General features: G+C 49.1%; 1 protein-coding gene across 2 annotated transcripts; it reads left to right on the forward strand.

Annotated features, from left to right (window-relative positions):
* Positions 1-1,201: 1,201 nt before the first annotated feature.
* Positions 1,202-18,861, forward strand: PANK4 (pantothenate kinase 4 (inactive)). 2 transcript variants are annotated; one of them, XM_051786581.1, is made up of 19 exons: positions 1,202-1,413; positions 3,948-4,030; positions 4,502-4,710; positions 6,222-6,405; positions 6,901-6,993; positions 8,027-8,180; positions 8,810-8,991; positions 10,360-10,441; positions 11,554-11,654; positions 12,288-12,443; positions 13,248-13,360; positions 13,825-13,912; positions 14,157-14,308; positions 14,723-14,778; positions 15,320-15,369; positions 16,582-16,689; positions 16,863-16,963; positions 17,405-17,473; positions 18,003-18,861. In XM_051786581.1, exons 1-19 carry the CDS (start codon positions 1,206-1,208, stop codon positions 18,214-18,216), a joined length of 2,403 nt encoding a protein of 800 aa, XP_051642541.1. In that variant the 5' UTR covers positions 1,202-1,205; the 3' UTR covers positions 18,217-18,861. The 2 variants fall into 2 exon arrangements, with proteins under 2 accessions (XP_051642541.1, XP_051642542.1); XM_051786582.1 differs by lacking the exons at positions 16,582-16,689; positions 16,863-16,963; positions 17,405-17,473; positions 18,003-18,861 and adding an exon at positions 16,129-16,221 and having other exon boundaries at positions 1,235-1,413.
* Positions 18,862-19,396: the final 535 nt, after the last annotated feature.

Genomic DNA, 19,396 nt, shown 5'->3' on the forward strand with positions numbered 1-19,396 from the left:
CTTACTGTCCTTGGAGGATGCTGTGACATGTTCTGTGCGAGCTGCACGAGTGTGTAAGTCTGTGTCAGAGTTATGCTGAACTTCAGAAACTGCGGAAAATTTTAACGCTCAAAAATAAATAAAAACCTGTTAAATGAATTCGAAGTTGTTCTTTTTTTTTGAGTAGTTTTTACAGCTGCTTTCCCCGTGGTCAATGGACACGAGGCAGATTTCAGTGAAAGCAAAGACATTCAGTATTGCCACTGAATTTTCCCACCAGTTCTGAGTCCATCGGGAACCCCTGCAATGCTGTTTTCCACAGCAGAGGATCCACAGCTTGGGAATATCCAACCCCAGCTCCCTCAATGCCAGACAAAAATAGCAGCACGCCCGTGCAGCCAATTCCTCGGGAATTCGGAGCCAAGAAAGGTCACTGCAAGGGTGAACTCGGGAAAACTTATGCCTGGCTCCCAAAATCATGAAATGGTTTGGGTTGGGAGGGACCTTAGAGACCACCTAGATCTGACCCCTTGTCACAGGCGGGGACACCAAACACAGAGAGGGCTTCTGGTTAAGAGAGAGAGTTTTCCAAGGCACTCCATGGCACATTCCATGTTCCTGGGGACGCGCCCAAGTCAGGGAACACTCGGAAATGCGGTGGATTAAAATCCCTTAATTAAAATTAGGGGGTTCGCTAAAGGGGATACGTGTGGAGCTGCTCCATAGCTGTGCGTGTCCAGCAGCCTCCCGGCCCTCCCAGCGCCCCCCCGGGAGTCTCTGTGCCCATTCCCCACCCTCCCTCACCCCGAGGAGTGTCTCTGCCCCCACCCCGGGGGTCTCACCACCCCCCTCTCCTCCAGATCCCCACCCCGGGGGTCTCCCTGTGTCTGTGTCCCCCCCCGGGGGTCTCCCTGTGTCTGTGTGTCCCCCCACCCCGGGGGTCTCTCCGTGTCTGTGTGTCCCTCCATCCCGGGGTCTCTCCGTGTCTGTGTGTCCCCATCCCGGGGTCTCTCCGTGTCTGTGTGTCCCCATCCCGGGGGTCTCTCCGTGTCTGTGTGTCCCCATCCCGGGGGTCTCTCCGTGTCTGTGTGTCCCCATCCCGGGGGTCTCTCCGTGTCTGTGTCCCCCCCTGGGGTCTCTCCGCCCCCCCAGTGTCCCCCCACGCTCTCCCCCTGGCCCCGCCCCCTCGCGGTGGGCGTGGCCCCCGCGCACCCTGGTCTCATATTATGCAGATTTATGCGCATATATTTGCATATCAGATGAGGCCGCGGGGAGGGAGGGAGCGGGTCGCGTTCAAAATGGCGGAGCGCGGCGGGCGCGGCAGCGGCGGCGGCGGCGGCGGCGGCCACGGCAGCCTGGACAAGAGCATCACCCTCCCGCCCGACGAGATCTTCCGCAACCTGGAGAACGCCAAGCGCTTCGCCATTGACATCGGTAACCGGTCGGCGGGCGGGGAGGGTGGAGGCACAGAGGAGGGGGCGGCGGCGGGGGACGGGCGGCGGCTGCGGCCCCGCCGAGGGGACCCGTCGGGGGTGGTGTGCGCGGGGCATGCTGGGATTTGTAGTCACCGACGGCCCGCGTGTTGTGGCGGGGCGCGGGGAGGGCACTACAGCTGCCGACGGGCCGCGCGGCGGGGCTGGCGGCGCAGAGCACCACGGGAGTTGTAGTCCCGCTGTCCGCCGGCGCCGCGGAGCAGTCCGGGGAGCGGAACTACAGCTCCCGGTGGGCCCCGCGCGGGTAACGGGCCTCGGGCAGGGCGGCCCGGCCGGGGCTGCCCTTGGCGGGCAGGGGGGCACCGGGAGAGCCTGGGGGGGCTCGGCCGGACCGGCCGGGGGGCGGCGGGACCGAGGAGAGCTCGGCCGGACCCGCTCGGGGCACCGGAACCGAAGGGGGGGCTCGGCCGGACGGGGGGGCGGCGGCTGCGCCCCCTCGGAGCACCCCAGGCCCGAGTGCGGAGCTCCCCGGCCCAACCCCGGCCCAGCGCCTGGAAGAGACGAAAAGGGCCGTGGAGGGCGGCGGTGACACGGCCCGGGCAGGGCAGAGCGGCTGCGGGGCTTGGCGGGGGGCAGGGGCTGCCTCGGGCACCCCAAAAACCCTGTGCTGACCCCGAGGCACAGCGGCCCCGATTTACACATCCCGGGCCGAGGGACGGGGACACACGGCAGGTGACACCTGAGTGCCACAGCAGGGACACCGCCGAGCCCGGGGACAGCTCACCCGGGCAGGGATTAGCGGCCATTCCGTGCACACCCACACGAGTGCCAGGTCACACGTTTTGCTTCTGTTTTGCAGCTACAAGGTCAGTCGAACTATTCACGAGAAAGGCCGGGGGGAAAAAAAACAGAAAAAAAAAAACAACAAAAAAAAGGCAATGCTCCTCAGGTTAACACTGCTCCGTGTGCTGGAGACTCACTGCGGGGTGGGAAGGAAACCTGCACCACAGTAAACAACCTTGTCGTGTCACCTGTCTGCTCTGCTTCACTCCTTCAGAAACTGCTGGTTTCGGGGCTGTTAAAATAACAGCTGGAACTGGCCCTTTCTGCGGGTCAGCATGGAATTAGAGTTGTGGGATTAGTTATAAAACCTGGCTTCATGTCTCAGCTGGTGTTCTGCGTGGATTTAAGTCTTTAAAAACTGGGAGAGGAAGGGGATAATGTATAAAGCATGGCTCTGCAGACCATGCTTCTGGTGATGAGTGAGCTGGGGGAGCATTTGTGTTGTTGTCAGTGTTGTACAAATGTGGCATTCCAACACAAGCTTCGTGATTCCTCAGTTCAGAGGGGTGGAAGGAAGCTCAGAGCACCCTCACCAGCAGAACAGACCGTGGATTTTGTTTATCAGAAGCTCTAAAGCATTGGCTGGGACACTGAAATCAGATCCCAGGTCAGGGAAGTTTTATTGGTGTTGCAACTATAAGTGTCTGTCACGATCACTCTACATTGGCCTCACTACAAGTTGTCAAGAAAAAAAACCCCACAGGCTACATGTTGCAAATATTTTCCCAATAAAAATATTGGAGCACTGAGGAAGAGCTGACAGTGCTGTTATAAAGGCAAAGCCATCAGCACAAGGGATTGTCATTTGTTTCCTGATTATTATAAGGCACAGAGTGCAGTGCCACCATATTTAGCCATTATTTAGCATCTGACATTGCCAGGATTTTATTTACTTTCAGGACTTTAACATTAACCCAGAAGTTGGTCACAGTTACCCTCAGGCCTGGAGCACTCAGCAATGTGGTGGAAAACACTGAAGTTATTCAGTGTAACTTCAAAAATTCAGTTTTACAGGTCAGATGCAAAGACAGGTCAAGGGGTTGAGTTCTGTTTCCAGGGGAGAGTTGAAAGTTTTATTGCCATGAGCAGACTCAAGGCCTGAAGAGAGTGAGGAGGCTGCTCTGCTCAGACTTGCACTTCTGGGCTTGAGAAACACCATTCTGAGCATTGTTTACCCCAAAGCCAAGAACAACCTTGTGAAATAGTTACTCAGTACACAGAGTCACCTTCTAACCAGCCACGAATTGCAGACTTGTCCTGGGTTAAGAGTATTGTCAGGGACATTGTTTCAGTGGTGCTGCTGAAACACTGATTGTGCACAAGGGTTCACTGCTCAGCTGTGGCAAAACCAGTGAGAAAATCCTCTTACAGGCAGCAGATTTGGGGGGTTCCAGAAAGTTTCCAGACAAGGTTAATAACAGCATTACATGCATCAGCCTGGCTAATTAAGAACTTGCACTGCTCACCTTCAGTCATCCCACAGCACTGGGCACAAGCTCAGCTGGTGGAGCTTTTCCCTCCGTGGGGCACTGGGGGTTAACCAGGCCAAGGGTTCCTTGGCTCACTGCATTTCCCTTCACTGTGTCTGGCTTTACCTGAGGAGACCTGGAGAGCCAAGAACTCTGGCATGAGCATGAGTTCTGTGGTTTAAGGTGAGGCATTAATCACAACTTGTCATCTCTTTACGAACAGGTGGCTCATTAACCAAGTTGGCTTATTATTCAACTGTGCAGCACAAAGTGGCGCGAGTGAGATCCTTTGATCACTCTGGAAAGGTGAGAATTCCAGCAGGGATCAGCTGCAGGGGGTTGACTCACAAGAGTGAGGTGCTGGACTGGCTTCTCAGGGGGAAAACAGCAATTTTATCCAAAACCCATTTAATAACTTGTTCTATATAAAACTTTTTGGAGGTGTTTGTATTGCCAGGTAGTGTTGGAAATAGTTATTTTCCAGACAGGTAAGAGTGATACTTTTGTAAAAAAACCCTACTCCTACACAGACATAAAACTTTTGTCATCCAGAGAGGTTTCATGTGTGTCTGGTGCATGGGACAATTGATTATCTCAGCTTAAGGAGAATTAAGACCTGTGAAACTCTAACCTTCTTTGACAGAGCTTCAGGTGTTATGTTTAATGGCATTTACACAGTTTCAAGGGAAAAAAGCACAAGTACTGATGTTCAGTAGTTTAGCATTTAACCTTGTTTCTCAAAGGGAGATCTCTAAGAAATTCTTTTCTCTTTTAAAGGACATAGAAAATGAACCCTTGTATGAAATATCTGTTCAGGAAGAGATCACAGCTCGACTTCACTTCATTAAATTTGAGAACACTTACATTGAAACCTGCCTAGATTTCATCAAAGACCATCTTGTCAATACAGAGACAAAAGTCATCAAAGCCACAGGTGGTGGTGCCTATAAATTCAAAGATCTTATTGAGAAGAAGCTGGGGTTGAAGTAAGTGGAACCGTTAAACTCAGTTATAGGAATGTACTTCTCCCTTGATGGGGTTTTGGAGGCCACCCTTCCCTTTGCCACCCACACCCAGCAGGGCTGTGCCTGTCCCAGAGATAACAATATCAGGGGCTGACAGAGCACAGGAGCTGAGCCAGCACACGGGGGGGCAGGGAAGAGAGGAAAGCAGGGCATTATCACAGCTCTTTCCCGTGAAGGATTTAACTTACTCCCACTCCAAAAGCTTCTAACATTTTCCTGGGCATGCTCAGAATTAACTAATGTGATACAGTCACTGGATACCTCCTACCTAGACTCCATGCACAGGCTTGCAGGAGACGACAGGGCAGCCCCATGAATTCACAGATCAGAAATTTACTGTTCAAACTTCATTATCAGACACCATATGCTAAAAATCTACTGCAATTACAGAAAAAAAGTCATTAATTTACCCCAGTACTAAAGATTACCTGGTGTTACTGTGGAGAACTTCAAGGCTGGGATCCTGTGCAGTGCATCCCTCAGCCTCTCAAGGTCTGTGCTCAGCTGCTTCCTCACTGCCTTTGCAAACTGCTTTCTTCCCCTGATAGGTGAGGTTCTGGTAACTTTTGTTTCACACCATCCCACATCAGTACACTATTGGCTGTTACTAAGTAGCAGTTATTCAAGACAAGGATCAATTAATCCAGACAAGGAGACAATTTCCCCTCTTTCCTCATGTGGTGCAGCTGCTTTTGGTTTTCCTTTGGTCATGACACTGTCAGTTGGTCCCCAGGCAGCAGCACCTTCTCCAGCCTGGCACACATGAAGCATTCTGTAGTCACCGAGGTGTGTTTGTGTGTTTTCAGCAAGGTTTGTGGTAATTTGTGTAAGAATTTTCCATGAGTCAGTGACAGTACATAGACACAGAAGTCAACAGAAGTCAGTAAGTGATAGCTGACTTATCATTCATCTTATCTAAACCACATCTCACCTTCCCAGACTCCTGGCTCAGGATATGTCCTGTTGTGGATCCTGCTACTCTTGTGAGAAGTCTCTTTTCCTGTTGTTAATCCCAGCTGTAGGCTCCTCACAGGCCCTTGGATCTGTCATAAGCAGGTGCCGAAATGCTGAGGAGGCTTTTTGTCCTTTATCAGAAGGCAGGGGAAGAGCAACAGACAATTATTCCATGATGGGGAATTGTTTCCTTAGGTTTGTGTCCAGCTCAGCTTCCTGACCTACTTTGTGGCAGCAGTGCAGGGACAGGGCAGGAGGGAGGACAGGAGCCAAAGAGGGGGCAGGATTGTTTGCAGTGACAGCCTGAGTGACGTTCCTGTGTCACACAACTCCAGGCTGGCACGGGAGGGAGCCCTGGGACATGTGCACGGGGAGGGTTCCTGTTTCCAGGGAGCTGGACCTTTGCCACGTGCTGTGAAAGCCTCAGTTTGTGAGCTCTGTGTAAACTGCTGCTGGAAAAGCAAACTGGGTTATCAGCAGGGCTGGGACACTGATGCCAGGCTCTTCCTCCCCCTCAGGGTTGATAAGGAAGATGTAATGACCTGCCTAATTAAGGGGTGCAACTTTGTGCTGAGGAACATCCCCCACGAAGTGTTTGCCTACCAGAAGGACTCGGACACGGAATTCCGGTTCCAGACAAACCACCCCAACATTTTCCCTTATTTGCTGGTGAATATTGGCTCGGGGGTTTCCATAGTGAAGGTGAGTGGTTGCTGAAGGGATTTATTCGGGAATTTGATAAAGGCAGTCTCAAACATCTCACTGTTTCTTCTTGGGTAATGCTTTTAAAAAAAGTCATTTATTTCTATTTATTTCTGTTACAGTGTTATGAATGCTTTTCCGTGTCACTACCATAATTTCTTTTTAATCACATTCAATTTGGTGTTTAGAGAAATTCTTAAATTACCTGATGAGGACAAAGGCTGTCAGATCAAAGTGATTTTTTTTTTTATGTTTGTTTTGGCACACTGTTGGTGAGACACTATTTAATATCTATATTTAGGATTAGTGGCCAAGAATTAAATACAAAGATTTCAAAAACTGCTTGTGGTGTAAGTGTGTGGAACATGCACTTGTCACCTGCTGCTGACACAGTTAAACAGTTACACTAATTCCACTGTTCCAAACCCTGCACTCAGTCTGTGTTCAGAGTTATTCCAGGGCTTTCCAGACAAATCTGCCTTGTTTGATTGACAGGTAGAAACAGAAGACAAATTCGAGTGGATTGGAGGGAGCTCAATTGGAGGTGGAACCTTCTGGGGTCTTGGAGCACTGCTCACCAAAACAAAGGTATCCAAGTGTCTGTTTTAAATGGGATTAAATGAGCACTCAGAGGAAGCTTGGAATGTTGGAATGCCAAACTCTGAATAGGGAGAAATAGCTATTTTAAGTAGTTTGTGTAGGAAAGCAGTTCCTGCAGCAGTGTCTGCAGAAACAAAGCAGAGAACACCCAATTACTGCCCAGTGTCTGGGAGCAGAGAGCAGGAATTTTGCCTCTTGGCCACAATGTACAGTTTCAGGGGTTCCTCACTTCAATCCCAGGCTGGTGATCTGCCAGGACAAGGACTGAATTGGTGCTGCCCTCCTCAGCTCTTACATCATGCTGGTCTTTCCTGTCCCCAAGAGCCACGTGCCTTATATGAGTGTGCTGAATGGCAGCAGTGTAGGAAAAGCTGCAGTTCCATGGGCACCAGATAAGGAAATGTCAAAGGGAGGACACAACTTGCTCTGTGATTTTTGTTTGATACTCTTAAAGAAGGAATCTTACAACATGACAGTACCTGCTCTTAGTTCTGTCTTGATTTTGTAGAAGAAATTCGAGGTAGCAGAGTTATAAATTAAGTATTGGGATAATGCAGCTTGCCTGCAAGTTTAATTTCAGGGACATTAACACGTTCTGCAACAGTAAAAGCACACTGAGGCTCTTCTTCTCAAATGTTTTGTTTTTCTCCCGTGCTTCAAGGAAGCATAATTCTGTTTCCTCTTAGTTCCTGTGTTTCTGACTTCATTCCAAGATATGAGATACATGAGGCTTCTGGCTGTTTTATATGTGCAGACCCATCCCTGGTTTTCAGGGGAAATTCAACAAAAGATTTCCAGATAAGAAAGGAGATTAAAGGAGCTCTGCTCAAGATCAGTCTGTCTGATCAGACACAGACTCTAGATAATCCTTGTAATTAGAAATAATCTATCTTTTACTGGCAGGGTTGATTATAAGGCAAGCCAAACCCCCTGGTTTTGGTCAATAAAAATACCCTGGGTTTCTGAGCAAGGTTCTCTGGCTGTCCAGGAAAGCTGTGCTAACTCTGCTTCTCGTCCTCAGAAGTTTGATGAGTTGCTGCAACTGGCCTCCAAGGGCCAGCACACCAACGTGGACATGCTGGTGAAGGACGTGTATGGAGGGGCCTACCAGACCCTGGGGCTCAGTGGGAATCTCATAGCCAGCAGCTTTGGGAAGTCCACGACTGCAGACAAAGGTATGGGGTACAGCAACTGCCCAACCACCCCCCTGGCCCCTGGAATCATCTTTGTAGTGATGGAAGGAGTAGAGCTGAAAACAATCACACTCCTTCTCATGACCTTGTGTTTTGTCTGCATAACGTTTTATTGATTAAAAATATTACCTGGTGCTGCTTTACAAGCAGACACTTGGATTTTCAGTTTGGGACTGCCTGTCTAGGGAAAAGGAAAAAAAAAGGAGTCTGGTTAGTCCAGAGTTGATGAATTCCTGTGGGACGTAGATGTGGCTCTCTGGGCTCCAAAAAGGCCCTGTGGCAGGGGGTTGCTGTAATGTGCAGTTTCTTTTCAGTGTTACAATGAAATGCCTGCAGTGTGTCTCAGGTTGAGGCTGATGGTCTGTGGTTCCTGGAGAGAGGAAACGGATTCTTGCCATTTCCTGTTGGCCTTTCCAGCAGGTTTTTTCCCCAGAAATATTTCACAGAGGCTGAGTTTGTTTTTCACGATGCCTTCAGCCAAATGCACCCTCTCCATGTTTGAAGTACCTGTGTTTTTCTTTCCCCAGCTCTTGGCTCTTGGTTAGGAAAGCAGGGTCCGTGTGAGCTCCCTCAGCCGCGTTTCATTTCCTTTACTATTCCTTCCCTTTAAGAATTTTCCAAAGAAGATATGGCAAAAAGTTTACTGCACATGATCAGCAATGACATTGGCCAGCTGGCCTGCCTCTATGCCAAACTGCACAACCTGGATAAGATCTACTTTGGAGGGTTCTTCATCCGGGGCCACCCCGTCACCATGCGCACAATAACCTACAGCATCAACTTCTTCTCCAAGGTAAGGGGAACAGACTGTCCTGGAGCAAAGGCACCTGTTCAGTCGTTTCTCTAGCATGTTTAGGTGCTTTAATAAGTGGATTTGCACATGAAGTAAAGCTCAGAGGGCTGCTCTTTAGGTAGGTGAGGCAGGGCTGTGTTGTGGGAGGGGTAAAATCACTGTGAAGTGCCTGGGAGTTGTGTCCAGCCCTTTTTCTCCCTCCCTCTGTTATTATTTTTGGTTGACAGTGTCTCATAGCTGCCCAGTGATGAGTTTTCACTGTGTTCTTAGATAGCCACCATCATTATTCAATTCCTCTTGCTGACTTGCACCTTCCCACCCTCAGGCCCTGCAGCGTGGGCTCGTTCTGCCCAGACAGCAGTTGGCATCAGTGGGGTTTTGTTGTTTGTTGTTAAAAATAATCAAACCCCAAATCAACCAAGCTGAAGTTCTTTGCAGGTTTTGAAGCTGTGGAAAATACTGATGATTTTCCAGTAGAAAAAGGTCAAGTCCAAAAGCTCATTAATGACTATTACAGGTAGATTAGCTCCTGCACTTTTGGAATTTTATAGAGTAGATGACACCATTTTTCCCATCTCAGTGCTGCAGGCAAGAGACTCCTGTATGCTGCTTTTTTCCCTTTTGTTTCACCATTGTGGTCCCTTTCTGCAAAACTTTGGGTTCCAAGAAAACTATTGCAAAACTGCAGCTTTAGGTTCTTGTAAGAGTCACTTAATCAGCAGTTCTGTGTCCAGCCCAAATCCCCTGTGAGCTGCTGTTCTCCTGCAGCTCCCCTCAGGTGAGCTGTTCCCACAGTCCCTGCTGGCATCCTTGGAGAAGGCCATGTCTCACCCAGCCTGGCAAAGCTGAGGGGCCCTGCTGCAGGATGGAGGCTGTTCTTCTCCCCAGCATTCCTGGATTTTATATTAACAATTAAACTGTTTGGATGGGGGAGCTCTTGCCTAGGGACAACACACTGTGTCTGCACATTGCTGAGCAATGAAATAAGGGTAGTGAGCAGTGTCTCAGATGTGCTGGATGCACATGCTGAGCCTGGGAATCACACCCCCTTGGATTTCCAGCCTGTCCAAGCAAGAGGAGTTGAATATTTATGGCTGGTGCAGGGCAGGCACTGGCTCCCCGTGCTCTGGTGGGCAGCCCTGGCACACCCCACCCTGTGCAGGAGCTGTGCAGTGGTGTGTGAGAGCAGCTCCTCCTCGAGCTGAGTCAGCAGCACCACTTAAAGTTACTGAATGTGTGAGAATGTAGCACAAATGAATATTGCCATCTTCTAGTTGTTTCTATTAAATTTAAGTGTAAAACTAGTGACAAAGAAGTGCCTGTTAGCCCTCAGGGACCATCCAATTGCAATGTTTCATATTGTGGCAGGGAGAGGTTCAGGCATTGTTCCTGAGACATGAAGGCTACCTGGGAGCCATTGGGGCATTTTTAAAAGGAGCTGAACAAGACAGTAAGTACAGCACTGCTCTGTTCTGTATATGCTGTGTTCTGAAATGTCAGTGTACTGTCCAAGTTTCTCTTGAGAGGCTGCATGTAAGCTGTTGCCTAAATAAATACATTTGGCACTACTAAACACAGATGCTGGGCTTTGGGTTTATACATTCTGGCAGGGACATCCTAATTTCTCACTGGATTTCCTGCTCACCTTTGAGAAGGCAGCAGGATTGGGCTCTTCTCTTCTCTGCACTTCTGCCAAGAGCAGTCAGAACTCTAAATCCACTGGGGAAATGTGGTTTTGGAGAACTTTCCCCCTCTTTAAGAAGCCACTTCTGAATTCAGTGAATGTACTGAGGAAGACCAGCATCTCCAAACTGTGTTTGTTTGAGAGTGAGGAGCCTCACAGATGAGACCCTCCTGTCCAGCACTCCCTGGATACAGGAGGCTTTGCTGGAATTCTGCCATTTGAGTTTCCTTTTTCCCTTGTCAGTGGCAAGCCAGGCAGTGCCTTAGTTATAGTGGGACAGAGAGTGAGGCTGTTCATGGTACTCAGTTGTAGTAAGTATCTGATACACCTCAGAGTAATGGATGTGGAGTTCTGTTCATACCCATTTCCTAGGGATGGGCAAGGAAGCAGCTACTGAGGAATTAGAGACATTGCTTCTGCAGCATGTACTGCACACCTGAGCTCATTAAACTTCTCAAACAAATCTAGAAGTAACTTCAGTGTTTCTATGAAACTTATATTGTGCTTTGAGAGTTCTGTAATTCTGTTCTGTCGATAATGGATCTAGATTTAGAAGTAGGAAACTGTGCTCAGTGATAGTGCTTTGAAGGCATGCTGGTTAATGACAAGGAAAGGGGGTAAAAAATAATGATTGCAGAACTTAAATTGTCTCCTGTCTCATTCAGGTTGAAGCTCTCTGGAGCAGGTAATTCACTGAGTGGTTTAAACATTTCTTTTGGGGGTGAGAGGGAAAAATGCTGTTTGCTGTTAAAGACAAGGGGAGCTGGCTTGTGTAGTGAGGCAGCTGCTCAGAAGGGGTGCTGGCTCTAGACTCACTCACAGGAGTATTTCCAGTTTTATTTTCAGATTATGTGTGTCTCTGTCTTTCTCTTTTCTAGATCCAAACCAGTACAGCTGGGGAGAGAATTATGCTGGGAGTTCTGGTCTTATGAGCACATCCCCTGATGTTTACCCCATGCAGAGAACACGGAGTGGTACAGTATGTGGGGTCCTTCCTAGAGCTGTGTGTGTTCTCTTAGCAGTGGTGGTGTGGGAATAGGTCACTGTTCTCCAGCCCTGGGACCTGCTTGCCCAGAGAAGTGACTGACTTGGTGTCTTGAGTCCTGTGATGTTGTCTTGTGTCTTGTGTGGTGTTTGATGTCCTCTCATAGAACAGACTGTGGCTGCTACTTTGTCTCACTCTCCTTCACCAACTTGGTCTTGTTCTCCTTCACCAAACCAGGGGGGAGCGTTTGTCACCTGCCCTTTTGTCTGAAGCAGCTGGATTTTGCTACAGCTGAAACACTTCAGAGTTTGGAATCTGATGTTCCACTGTCTTTAAGCAGCATTGATTCACTCCTATGAGAAGACAAATATATGATGGGACAGAAGAGCACAAGCCCAGTCATCTCTCAAACACACTGACAGTACAGTAATTCTGATTTCACAGGAAAACTGGCATAAAACTTGATAATTCCTGCCTATAGGGTGGGCATGGATAAATAACACAAATAGTCTGCAATTCTGTCAGTCTTAACTGTGGCTGGACTTTTACAGCCCTTGTACTTGTTTAACTTGCTCTGAATCCACTTCTGAATGAGTTGTAATCAATCCCTGTCCCTTTGTCACCTAGTTTGACATGCTGGAAATGGACAGGTTGGAGAGACCACTTGTGAACCTGCCACTGCTGAAAGACCCTTCCACCTACATCCCAGACACAGTTGACCTCACAGATGATGCCATGGCCAGAAAATACTGGCTCACCTGCTTCGAGGAGGCCCTGGATGGGGTGAGTGTCACACAACAGTCCTGTGGCTGGCACAGGTATTTGGCAAATAAATCTGTGAACCAACATGTTTATCCTGCAAAATACTGCTGCTGTGTCACCCCTCTGTGTGTGAGTGCAGCCCCTCTTCCTGCAGCAGAGGCACCTGGCTTTGTCCCAGGCTCCTAAGGAAGTGCTTGGCACCTTCAAAGACAGAAGTGTTCCTCTCCTGGGGTGCTTTCCTTCAGGTGTTTTCAAAGCATTTTCTCTCTTTGATAGCACCTGCACCTCTCTGTACAGAGCTGCAAGCAGGACAGTTATACAACCAAAGGCCAGAGATCCCTGGATTGTTCCTGCTCTGGGAACACTCCTGCTGCCTCACAGCCACTCTTCCACGGGGAGAGCACAGCTGACTCAGACACGAGTTCTTTTTTCTACTCTCAGGCTGGTTCAGTCAGTCCCTGCAGTAAACAAGGAGAGAACACAAGGGGTCGATGTGGACCAACAGCTCTGCCTGTTTCTCCTTCTGTGTGTGTGTGTGCATTTGTTGTTTTCCCCTCCTATGAGCAGCTAGAACTTGTGTTTGATTTCTGAAAGTACAGTCTGGAAAATAAACTTGAAATCTTTTGGGAAAAGAGGCATTAAAAGTGCCCTTTGGTGGCTGCAGGGAAGGGAAGCTGGGAGGTGCTGAGTGGGAGGGAGCAGACAGGCCCCAGGCACTGAACAGGGTGGCAGATGGAGGGGTTCTTTCTCAGGCTGAACTTCAGAGCAGTCACACGGAGGAAGAATTAATTTGGTAACTGCAGTGCTGCCCCATTTGTGTCCCAGGTGGCAAAGAGAGCTGCAGCCAGTCAGCCAGACTCCGTGGATGCTCAGGAGAGAGCGGAGAAGTTCCGACAGAAGTACTGGAACAAGCTCCAGACACTCAGGCAGCAGCCCTTGTAAGTGCCTTTACCTTCCCTGTGGCATCACTTGCTGCTTCCTCTGAGGCAGCACACCCAAAGCCAAGCAGGCTGGGGAGCTGAGAGGACTGAAAGCCAAGCAGGCTGAAGGCTGCAGCAAGTTGCTGTGTCAAACATCAGGTTCTCTGCACAGAGCTTTTGGATTTCATGTGTTGGAATTGAACAGAAAAATTGTATCTTGGCAGAAAGGTCATTATTAAAAATTTGTGCATGGTTATTAAAAAGGGCAGCAGGTTAATTCAAGTATCTGGCCTTGCTCTGAACATCCTCCCTCCCTGCACTTAAATAATCTGTATCGTAGATTTACCCCTTAGGGCAAGGGTTCAGCACAGGAGACTTTTAGCTTTAGTGCTTGTGTGAGGTGCTGTGACTTAGGGAGGAACAGAGAAGAAGAACAACTTTTTCTGTTTGAGTAGTTGATCTGTTTTTCTCCCTTATTCCAGTGCATATGGTACCTTGACAGTGAGGAGTCTCTTGGATACAAGGGAACACTGTTTAAACGAGTTCAATTTTCCAGATCCCTATTCCAAGGTGAGTTCTTGCCTCACGGGGTGGACAACACATATCCTGGATCATATCCTGGCTCTAATGAAGATTTTTATTAGAATTCCAGGAAAGGTTTTCCTGATCCTAAGCACACTGATAATAGTAACTTGTCGGTCCATGAGAGACCACAGGTGTAGAGGAGATGCTTGAGCACCTTCTTGGGACTGAGACAGCCAAGGATGGGTAGGAAACTTTTGATATGAACCAGCATTTCATGTCTGTCTTACAGGTAAAGCAGAAAGAAAATGGAATAGCCTTAAAATGTTTCCAGAGTGTCATAGAGTCCCTGGATTCCCTGGGCTGGGAGGAGAGGCAGTTTGCTCTGGTGAAAGGACTCCTGGCAGGGAATGTCTTCGACTGGGGAGCAAAGGCAGTCTCAGAGTAGGTGTTGCATCCTTTAACAGCACCTTTTAAGCTACAGAATGTCCAGTTGTGGGTTTGTTTGGGTTTTTTTGGAGTGCACCAATCTAGCTGTAACTGTAGTTTGTGTTTCACCCTCAGTCAAGTGTTGGATGTTTGCTCCCAAGTGTTGTGTGAGGGGAAGTTTCCATTTCCACCCTGTGCCTCTGGCAGACAGCTGAACAATTTTCTTTTAGCATCAGAACTCAATTTTAACGTCCAGCTGAGCCTTTTGTCTTTAACATGAGCACAAAGTGGCTGTTTCCCAGTCCTGGGACCCCCCCAGAATAACCAGGGCAGAAAAATTGCTGAGCACCTGCTGTAGAAATGTTTGAATTACAGCTGTGTGAGGTGAAGGTGTGTAACTGTGGCCCCTTTGTTTCTCTCCTGGTGCAGTGTCCTGGAGTCTGAGCCACAGTTTGGATTTGAAGAAGCCAAGTCAAAGCTACAAGGTACAGGGGGATCCAGGTGGTGGTTGGAGCTGGATGTTGTGTAAATGAGGGAGCAGAAGAGAGTGGGAATGTTTGTTCTGGCAGTTCTGCTGCCCACATGACAAGGAGCCATTAGTACTTGTTAGGGTTATCTAAATACAGATCCAGAGTTTGGGTGGAATGTTCCTGTTTGTGTTCCAAAGGAATTAAATCCTGCAAACCTCCCCCCTTGAGCAGGAGCCTCAGCACAGAGAGCTCTGTCCCTGTCAGGGGACAGTGCCCTGGGAGGTCCAACACCCCCAGCCCAGGATGAGCCATTTCAGAGGCTCCAGTGCTTTGGGATGAAAATTCCATTTCAGGGCTGCTCTCACTGAGCCATTCCCATAACTAAGAGCCTGGGAGCTCTTTGGATCTGAAGATTTAACATTCAAAACCGGAGCTCAAATGATTTAAAGCTTCAGTACGTGTAGAGTGAACCTCCTGCTTTGCCAATGTGCAGAATTGCTGTTTGTAAGGATCAGTGCCTGTAAGAAATGCTGACCCAGCTCTGTCTGTGCCACAGAACGTCCCTGGTTGGAAGATTCCTACAGCCAGTGGCTGCAGAGACTGAAGGTACGACACCACTTAATCCACACATTAAATACTTCATCATCAAACCACCTGATTGATCCTGGGGGTTTAACACAGCTAACAAACTGTTCAGACAATGCAAAACAAACCCTGGTACCACAGTCCCAGTAATTCACCCTGATGAAAGGAATAAAGGGATTAGTCTGACACTTGGTTACTTGGTGAGGTGCTTCTCTGAATTCCCACAGGAACTGCAGCACTGGAGCCCAGCTGCCCTTGGAGCTGCTCCAGGGACACCACAGTGTGTCCCCTCCTTACAAGGGACTTATTTCTGTACAACCAGACCCCTGAGTTTGAAAACTTGGGGCCAAATGTAGCATTTGGGCTGTTCCTGCCCCCGAGTAGGCAATCTAAACTGTCATTAATGTAGGAGCTTGTTGGAAGTAATTATCTTATCAATTAGCAAAGCTTTTTTTCCCCATGTGATCTCTATTACTGTTTAATTAAGGTTAACTGAAACACTCTTGTGTCTCTGTGTAAATCTCTCAGTTGGAAATGGCAGCCCAAAGGTTTGGGATGAGCAGACTGTGGCAAATCATTGTGTGTTACATCCTAAAGCAAAGCATCAGCTAATCTGGTGGCACGGGGATAATTGAGGAACCTCAAGCACTGTCCTGTCAGTTTTTTATTAGGAATTAAGTGTTTTTCACTTATGCTGCTGCTGTGAACTAAGTTTCATAGCATCAGATTGAGAATAAATTAAGAGGTTAATGGAGAGTAGGCAATATCTTTTCATTTTAGGATGTCACTGCCCCCAGCAGTCCATCCTGCCCTTTCCTGGCAGAAGGGAATCCTGTTCAGCCAGCACCAGGCTGGCTTTGAGCACCCACCAAGGTAGGTCCTGACCCCCAGCGCGCTCTGGGCAGCTGCTGCCCACCAGAGTGGGACCTGCAGGGACAGCAGAGCCTGACCTTGGGGCTGGGCCTGGCCCAAGTGGCAGGTGGAGGTTTGACTGCTGCAGTTTGAGAGCCCTGTCCCAGGCACAGCAGAGGAACTCAAGGTGTTTTAGACACCAGCAGGGACCCCAGTTCCTCCTGTTTGTCACAGGCTGTGCTGGGACTTTGCTGCTACAGAGACCCAAAGGCTGCAGTGTTTGAGGGTACAAGTGTGGGCTCTTGGAGCGAGGAGTTGTACATAAACTGTTCCCTGCAGTGACTTGTGCTCCATCCTGAATGCATTGGTTTTCTCTTGCAGGAGGGTCCTCCTCATAAATGTGCCTTAATTTTCGCAGATAACAGTGGAATAGACATAATTTTAGGAGTCTTTCCTTTTGTCCGAGAGCTCCTTTCTAGAGGGACAGAGGTGAGTGGTTTTCCTCGGGAATTCCTGTGCAGTGGAGCTCTGGGAACTGCTGGAAGGTGGAGCTGCCTTTCCAGCAGGACACTTCAGTTTGGCTCTTCTGTGCCAAATCGGGAATAACTCAAATACCTGGCACTGCAGGGGCTCACTGTGAACTCTCCTGCCACTCCCCTCAGGTTATCTTGGCCTGTAACTCTGGCCCTGCCCTCAACGACGTCACCTACAGCGAGTCCCTGATCGTGACCGAGCGCATCGCGGCCATGGACCCCGTGATCCAGTAAGCAGGGAATGGGCCATGTGGGGGGGAAACAGAGCCCCTGGCACTCACTGAGCCCACAGGGAACTGGGTTTCATAGGGCCTGAAACCTGCAGCCTGGACAAAAGCCAAGGCACAGGGTTTGCTTTCGTTGAGGTGAAAAATTTAGAAATTGGATCGTTCCTGGCCACCCATAATTGTATTTCTTGTCCGTGTCTTCCCTGAGAAGTGGTCAAGCTACTGAACCAGAAATTGTCTGTGTTAATAGAGGCAAACCCATCCATGTCTCACACACACAGTGTCCCTGGGACACTGGCTGGTGTTTCCCAGAAAAGTCCCAGCAGGAAAGGAAGCCTTGGCAAAGGAGGCTTCGATATTGCTGGTTCTCTGGCTCATTCCCAGATGTGCATGACCCTGCTGAAGCAGCTGCTGAAAGGTTTTGTCTGTTTTTTTAACAAACAGCTCTGCCCTGAGGGACGAGAAGCTGCTCTTGGTTCAGACAGGCTCCAGCTCTCCGTGCCTGGATCTGAGGTAGGTGGGCAGAGTGCAGGGTTGTTGTTTGTCTCCCTCAGCTGCAGGATGGTCAGGGATTGGCTCTGGAGCATCCCAGTCCCCTTTCCTGATGGGAGTCACTCACACACCCATGAGGAGTTGTTTAGTGTGGATTTACAGAGCTGTAACACTGATCAGGCCCTAGGGAGGTGCCTGTGGTTGTTGGGTCCCTCAGCAGCTGGTCAGGTTATGGCTGATGGCAGGTCCTGCAGTGACCAAAAATCCCCTGGCACTGAGCAGCATTTCACGTTAACCCATTTACTTTTGGTTAGTTTTTCTGTTGGAGACAGAACTTACCTGTGTGCTCTGGAAAATCTGATTAATTTAATGCAGCTTTAAAATGAGGGGAGCAGGCTCCCTGGGCAGTGGGCAGAGCACCAAGCCTGACAGAGCTCAGGAAGTGTTTGGAGAGTGCTCTCAGGCACAGGGGGGGGCTCTGGGGGCTGTGCAGGGCCAGCAGTTGGACTGGACAGTCCCTTCCAGCTCAGCCCTGCCCCCCTCGTTGCAGCCGCCTGGACGCGGGGCTGGCCGAGCTGGTGCGGCAGCGCCAGACGGACCTGGTGGTGATCGAGGGCATGGGCAGGGCCATCCACACCAACTACTACGCGGCCCTGCGGTGCGAGAGCCTCAAACTGGCCGTCATCAAGAACTCCTGGCTCGCAGACCGCCTCGGGGGCAAGATCTTCAGTGTCATCTTCAAGTACGAAGTGCCATGTAAATGATGGGCTGGGAGGAGCAGAGGATGGACTTGCACTAGTTTTACTTTAACTGTAAAGAATGTATTTTTATTACAACAGGGGAAAAAAAGAGTTCACAGGAAATTCCGTATTTATATTGTGCTTTTGTGACTTAAAAAGCAACAATATGATTCACTCTATAGTCTACACACTCAAATACATATATATGTATATCACTCATTGTTTATTTTGGTAAGTGTTTATTTTAATGCTGCAGTATTTGTGATGAAAAGACTTTATTTTTTTGTTCTGTGAGACATTCATATAGAAATATATTTAAATGTCAATGAAACCTTTTTTATACATCTCTGCCTACTCTGCCAGCAGTGACGTGGCACACACCAAATAGATTTTAAGTGCTAAGTGAACCTGACATTGCATTTTCAGCTTTTAAACTTACCTAAATCTCTCCTGCTCTGTGCAGTTCAGTTGATGGAAGGACTGATCCACCTTCTCCCCCACAGATGTTGCTCAGGCTGTGTCTGAGCTGGAGCTGTCGTGGGCTGGGATAACGACCAGCCCTGATTTCCCAGCACTGAGAACCCCCAGCCCCCCTTGCTCTCCCTGTCTGTTCCCAGGTGGGGACTCCCTGCTCTGGTCTTGTTGGATTTCCACTGTCAACCCTCATCCTCAATACTTGGTTAACTGGAACAAAACATTGTCACCAGACAGTGCCCCTTATCCTGTGCTGGGAAGGGACAAAGGACAAGCCCACATCTGGAATTCCTTAACTCCAGTGGTTCCTTAGTGGCAGGGGCTCCCCTTCCTGGGGTTGGGATGTAGGGAAGGCCTGTTTGAGGTTCCACAACAGCACTGTCAGTTCTGATTTAGGAATGACCTTCCCAACAACCAGCATCTCCTGCTCAGAGAGGGAACACAGGCTATTTATAGCTGAATTGCTTAAGCTGTTGTTCCTGATCACAACAGTCGGACAAGAGCTTTAATGTTCCCAGATTGCACCTCACACACTAATTAGTAGCAGAGGCTTCCCATTAACCTGTCCCCAGTCACTTACTCCTACAGGCATTTATGGACTTACAGGGTAAACTCCTAACCTAGACATGGATCCACCACTGGCCAGCTCAGCTCTGTTCTACCAGGCCCTTCACTCCCTTGTCTGTCACAGTTCCACTCTATCCTCTGTCAATTTAAAATTCTTCCAAGC

Source organism: Manacus candei, unplaced genomic scaffold (assembly GCF_025592945.1).
Source record: "Manacus candei isolate 608988 ecotype Guabito, Panama unplaced genomic scaffold, ASM2559294v1 h1tg000022l, whole genome shotgun sequence".
Lineage (NCBI taxonomy): Eukaryota > Metazoa > Chordata > Aves > Passeriformes > Pipridae > Manacus > Manacus candei.

What these genes read in the sequence shown, in the direction of transcription:
- PANK4 (XM_051786581.1), top strand. Translation starts at nt 1,206, where the DNA reads ATGCAGATTTATGCGCATATATTTGCATATCAGATGAGGCCGCGGGGA. An exon ending in CCTTTGATCACTCTGGAAAG is followed by an intron (nt 4,031 to 4,501) that starts GTGAGAATTCCA and finishes TCTCTTTTAAAG; the next exon opens with GACATAGAAAATGAACCCTT. An exon ending in TCTCCGTGCCTGGATCTGAG is followed by an intron (nt 17,474 to 18,002) that starts GTAGGTGGGCAG and finishes CCCTCGTTGCAG; the next exon opens with CCGCCTGGACGCGGGGCTGG.